Source organism: Rattus norvegicus, chromosome 15, assembly GCF_036323735.1.
Source record: "Rattus norvegicus strain BN/NHsdMcwi chromosome 15, GRCr8, whole genome shotgun sequence".
NCBI lineage: Eukaryota > Metazoa > Chordata > Mammalia > Rodentia > Muridae > Rattus > Rattus norvegicus.
In genome coordinates this window covers 28,278,898-28,285,622 of record NC_086033.1, presented here as the reverse complement: position 1 = coordinate 28,285,622, position 6,725 = coordinate 28,278,898, and the positions used below count along the sequence as shown (strand labels likewise).

General features: G+C 38.9%; 1 gene segment (V, D, J or C); it reads right to left on the bottom strand.

The window, feature by feature from the left end:
• Positions 1–4,860: 4,860 nt before the first annotated feature.
• LOC691308 (T cell receptor alpha variable 5-like) lies at positions 4,861–5,887 on the bottom strand. The segment is given in 2 exon segments: positions 4,861–5,552; positions 5,712–5,887. Coding segments are annotated over 2 exon segments (471 nt in total).
• Positions 5,888–6,725: the final 838 nt, after the last annotated feature.

Sequence of the window (6,725 nt, the reverse complement as noted above, 5' to 3'; positions counted from 1 at the left end):
CACCCCAAAAATCAACTTCATACCTAGGAATAGTTACTCCTGTCTTTTTCTCTCTAATTCTGCCACTGATAGAATTTTGTTAATAGGTTAATAGCTATTACATATGTGGTCTGTTGCAGTTGGTTCCTATCATGTGCTTTTGTGTATTTCACACTTCATTTTTTAGCAGAGGTCAATACGTTATTTTTTCCCACTGCTGTGACATTGCTTTCCATGGGTTGGCTACGTATTTTCCAGTCATCTATTGGCAGCCACTGGGTTATTCCCACTTTGTGAAGTTATGGGTACACAGGTATGAGCACTTGTATACTACTTCTTATGTAATACACACTTTCACATCTCTTTAGTACATTACTAGGAAATTAATTACTATTTTCCAGAGCAGCTTCAATATTTTTCCTTCCCATAAACAGTGTATGCTGATTTCAAATTCTCCAGACTTTAGACAAAACTTGTTCTATTGTCTCTATTTTATATTTTCAGTATTAGTGGGAGTGAGTGGTGTTGTCTTATGATATTATTGCTGTGAAAAGGCAGTATGGCCAAGACAACTGTTTCAATAAAAATTTAATTGGGGCTAGCTTATAGTTAATGGACATTACAGATAACAGACAGGTGTAGCCCATTATCATCATGGTGGGAATCCTGGTAATGCTCAGTCATGGTGCTGAAGGAGATGAAAGCTCTGCCTCTTGATCCTCAGGCAATGAACACAGACTGGATGCACTTAAGGCCTCAAAGCCCTGTCTCCACAGTGCAATACTTCCACTAACAAGGCCACACTTCCTCCAATAAAGCCATACCTACTAATAGTGCCGCTCCATATTCAAACACAGGAATCTTTTGGGGTGGGTGTACCTATTCAAACCACCACCTGTACAGTATACTCTTAGAATTTTGTCCTTCTCTAAAAATTCACAGTGTTCAACATTCTTCCATGTGTTTATCAAGCATTTCCATAAAATCATTAGAAGACCACCTACGCAACTTTTTGCTCATTTTTAAACCTATGTTATTACTTTGTTTATTGCTAAAGTATGCAGAGGATTATGAATTGTGGTTTGAAGCGTGCTATCAGATAAATGAATTGTAAATACTTTGTTCCCATTGTGGGGCCATTCTCATGTTATTGTTAAAGTACTTTGAACCATAAAGATCATTTTATTTGTTTTCATTTTTCCTTCCCATTCCAGTAAAATACTTAAGACTTGCCTAGACCATTCACAAGAATCTACACCATGTTTGTTAACATATGGTTTATAGCTTTGCTCTTTTATTTTTAATCTAGAATCCATTTAGATTTAGGTTTTATGTATTGAATAAAATAGAGGTATCATCATACTTTCACACAGGAACATCGAAATTTGTTCCCAAATTCTCAGCCTCATATAGAAAAAAGAAACATGATAGCTTAAACTAACCTGCAAAAAGAAAAAAAACGCACAAAATTCTGGAGATATAATTATCCCTGACTTCCAGCTGTACTAAAGAGAAATAGTAATAAAAACTGCTTGGTTTGGGTATATAAACAAACAGGTTGATCAATGGAATCAGATAGAGCACCCAGAAACAAACCCACACATATGTGGTCACTTGATTTTTTGAAATAGAAACCAAACTGATACAATGGAAAACTAGAGCATCTTAAACAAAAAGTGCTTATCTAACTGGATGGTCTCATGTAGAAGAGTGCAAATAATTCCTATTTATCACCCTGCACAAACCTCAAATCACAGTTGATCAAAGACCACAACATAAAATCAGATAAACTAAATCTAATAGAACAGAAAGTAGAGAATAGCCTTAAACCTCTTGGTGAAGAGACAACTTCCTGAACACATCACCAATAGCTCAGGCACTAAGATCAATAACTAAAAAATGGGACCTCATAAATCTGAAAATCTTCAGTAGGTCAAAGGACCCCTTCAATAGAACAAAATGACACCCTACATATTGGGAAAATACTTTCACCTACCCACATCTGACAAAGGATTAATATCTAAAATATAGAAGGAACTCAAGGAGGTAGACACCAACACAAATAACCCAATTTAAAAAATAAGGTCCAGAGCTAACAGAACAGAGAAATCTCCTACAAATCAAAGCAACCTTGACATTCCACCTTATCCAGTGTCTGGATGTGCATGGATGGGGGGTGTTGGGGAGAGTATATACTCATAGTCTCCTCCTTCTCAGGGGAAAAAGTAAGAAGAGAATGGAGGTAAAATCTGTGTGAAAGGGTATTGTGAGAAGGAGAACTGATATTGGGATGCAAAGTGAATAAGTAAATCCATTAATAATAATAATAATAATAATAATAATAATAATAATAATAATAATAATAATAAAATGTTTCTGGTTTTAGTCTTGTTCAATTCACAAGGCACACTTTGCTCTATTGTTCAGGAAGTTAAAACTGTTTGGGGAAGATCAAATCCTTTATTATCATACCTGGAAATAACTAGCAACACTAGGAACACATTTACACATTTCAGTAGAAATTGCCCACACTTGAATGGGGCTCTGGCCACGGTCATGTGTGTGTATGTGTGTGTGTGTGTGTGTGTGTGTGTGTGTGCGCGCGCGCGTGCACATGTGTGTGTATAATCATGCCATAAGGATCACAAAAGTAACTCGCCATGGCATATAAAATAATATGATAGTAGCATTAAAAACATGGACCAATGAAATGAAAACAAAGACCCAAACACTAGTGCATAAAAGTTCTGCCATCTCCTATTTTGACTATGGTGCTGAAAACCAGGACCTTCCCCAGACAATGTGGAAAAATTTGATGCCCACTTGTAGAAAAATGAACTTACTTATCTATCACCTTGCACAAAGCCTAAACCCAAGTAGATCAAAGTTCCCATTGTGAATGTGAAACACTGAAACTGATAGAAGAAAACATAGATAGTACCTTAGATCATGTAGATGTAGGGAAAGAGTTTCTTAAGAGGATTCATTTTGTCCAAAAATTAAGGACAAAATCTGACCTGTAGGATGGGGGGAGCATAATTGATTGCCCAGGGTTATGGAGGAAGGGCTAAGGGAGATTCAATCCTGAATACCTCAAACAGGAGGATGGCAGAAGTTGGCTTCCTCCTTCCTCCCAGTCTGGCACCATCAAGCTGACTCTCCCACCATCCACACTAGGAAGAACTTACTTCACTGCTTGTTTCACCTCATGAGTCCCCGCCCTGGTTCAGCCCCTGAGTATGCAGATGAAGTCTCTTCAAATGCCTCTGCCCTAGCCAATGCTACACAACCACACAAATCTTGTCCCAGAGACCCTGGCCACCTCCCCAGGGGCATAAATGCAACCTTTGCCCTAAAAAATCCAAACCAGTTCTTTGAAGCTGGGCCCAAGTGTGTTCCCAAGTGTGATGCTACACTGCACTCACACACATCCAGTTAAGCTTCCCTCCATCAAGTTCAGCCTGGGGAAAAATGGGCCTGGCTACCAAATGAGGTAAGTGGACGCAGGGAAGCATGTGACTTCATAGAACTATAAAGTTTCTACACAGTAAAGAAACAAGCCAATTAAGAGGAAGCTCACAAAATGAGAGAGAATTATAGCCAGTTAGATACATGACCAAGGACTACTATGTATATAAAAGAATTTTTAAATTGTCAAAACCAAACTACTCAGTTACAAAATGGGCTATGGTTTAGGATAGAGAGCACTTAAAGAAGAAATAAAAGTGGCTAAGAAATATTCAAAGTATATAATATTCTTGACAATTGTCAGATTAAAAATACTTTGAGATTTCATCTTATCCTAATAAGAATAGCTAAGATACACAAGACAATTGACAACAAATCTTGGGAAGGCTGTGGGGACCTGGAGCCCTCACTGACTGTTAATAGGAAGGGAAGCTGGTCCAGTCACTCTGGAAGCCCATGTGGAGAACCCTAAAAATAAATCTACCACATGACCTAGCCGTCCTACTCCTTGTATGTGTTCAAAGACTAGACATTCTTTTCCATTAATACTTGCTTAGCCATGCTCACTGCTCCTATATTCATAATAGCTAGGAAGTAGAAATGAGCTAAATGCCCCCAAACTGAATGCCTTTTCATGAAGAGCTCATGAAAAACTGGTGCATTTCCTATGGAGTACTATTCAGGTATAAAGAAAATAAAGTCGTGACCTGTGCAGGTAAATGGATGGGACTTGGAACTAGAAAATATTACACTGAGTGAGGTAACCCAGACCCACAAAGTCTCTCTTAATTGTGATTTCCAGATTACAGTCTTAAGATGTGAGTAATTGGCCTGAGGAAATGCAGAAACTGGAAAAGTAAAAAAGTATCGTAGTGGGGAGAAAGCATTATAGTGAGAGGCTTAGAATGCCAAGGGTGCGTTTTTTTTTTTAAATAAAGAAATAGGAAAAATTGGAGATACTGGATAGAGAACAATATACACAAAAAAAAAGGAAGAAGGAAGAGGAATGACTAGCACTACGTGTGTTTTAAAAACCATAGGAAATAGCACATGGCTTTAATCTCAGTATTTGGGAGGCAGAGGCAGGTGAATATCTGAGAGAGTGAGGTCAGCCTTTTATTCACAGTGAGTTCCAAGACATTCAGAGATGCATAGTGAGACCATCTCAATTGAAGAAGAGGAAGGGAAATAGGAGGAGGAGGAGAAGGAGGAGGAGGAGGAGGTGGAGGAGGAGGAGGAGAGGCAGAGTCAGAGGCAGAGGAGGAAGAAGAAGGAGAAGAAGAAGAGGAAGAGGAAGAGGAAGAAGATGATGAGGAGGAGAAGCAGCCAACATAGGGGATCATATCTAATGTTTATCTAAAATAATATATGCTATACGTAAATGAAATATATATCACACAAACACACATCAAGTTCTGATACTTGAAAAAATTGCTTTCTATTTTAATGATTTTCTATAGCATCCATTAATATCCTAGTGGACATACTAAGTACCATTATTAAAAGATAAGAACCTTTGTATTATGAGTATTCTCCACCAGTTGCACTGAGATGTCTTTAGAGTGGGGGCAATCTAAATGGCACCTGTCAATCAACTCTAGAGTGTTGACATCTAATTAGTTATTCTCACTAAGACATCATTCAATATGCTCATTGTATGTTTTAGAAACAGGATTTTAAGATGTATTAGAACATCTGTTTCCTAAGCATAAAATACAGGAAACTCCTTATCTCAACAGAGGAAAATGCATCTGTCTTTGGCCATGGTCTCAGGTTTATGTACAGACAGGACGTGCCTGAAGAGCACTGTGTACTGACTGCACAGAAGTATGTGGCAGAGTCCCCAATATGGGCAGATGTGATGTTCAGCGAGAGCCGTTTGTCTTTCTTGTTCAGTAGGACAATGATTCCTTGTCCTTCTTTTATTTCTGTACTCCAGAAATCCTGCATAATAAGCAACTGGAGACCTGCTCTAGGCTCTTGCTTGTACCAGTAGAAATACGAGGAAAGGCTGTCTCTGTAGGTGCAGATGATAACGGCACTGTCTCCCTCCCGGACACTCAGGTGAGACAGGTGCTGCTCCACCTGCTCTCCTCTGCTCACACCTGTGCAAAAGAAAAGAGAAGGAGACCATGAGGCTGCCATTCTCCAGACATTTCTTTCCTTACTACAGTGATTTCAGAAAATCTGGAAAAGGCCAGTCTGCTCCACAGACTGATAACGAACACTGACAAACACCTTGTTCCCCCAAAGCTCTCACTCACAGTTCAGCTGCAGCCAGAAGAACAGGAACAATGGTTCAGTCAGTGTCTTCATTGCTCTCCCTCCGGACTGTGGCCTTCAGTCAGACAGGATGCTTCTGTGATCAGCTCTGTGTCAAAGCATTGAGGCTTCTTCATCTGTCTATACAGAGGGCTGCTGATTGCAGGCTTCTCTTAGGACAGGCAAGCAGAGAGTCTCTTTGTGAGTTTGCAGCCATGGAGATGCTCTGCCACCTTGTGGATAGCTCCTTTCTGCTGCACCAGCTGCTCCAGTCCCCTTTATGATATTACTTTTCTTAATTTAATTTTTTTGCTTTTATTCAAAATTTGTCTTACAGTTATAGAATGCAGAGCTGAGAACTGATTGAATGTTATCTACCTATAGCACACAGTTTTATATATTTCTATAATCTTAGAATAAATATTTCTGAGACATTCCTGACAGCTTCATCCAGCATACAGAATAGTTAATGCTAAGTAGAATTAGAAGACATTGAGACAGATACTCCATTAATGGATCTCACTGTTCTCCTGCCAGCCCAACCAGGATACAATGCCTGTTCAGACACTAGCCACCCCAAGATGTACAAATTTGGAATTTCTGGAACCAGTGAGAACCTACACAGTGAAAAGATTTTAAAACTGATAGTAATCAAACAACACAACTACACAGAAAATTGGCACACATAAAGTGATTGCACCCCTTTTGAGCAACTGGCCCTTGAAAACAGAGAGAGAGAGAGAGAGAGAGAGAGAGAGAGAGAGAGAGAGAGAGAGAGAGAGAGAGGAAAGGCAGTTTACACACTAAACCATATTCCTGTCTCTATAACTGCTTTTAATGAACCTAAAAGATTTTCTTTTCTTTTCTTTTTTTGGAGCTGGGGACCACCTAAAATGTTTTTATAATTTGTGATTTATTTTTCATTTTATTCTAAGAATTTTGGAGTTTTTCCATTGTTGTTTTCAATGTATCATCAGCTCTTTTCCCATCTTATGTAATTGTTCAGTTTCTCTTGC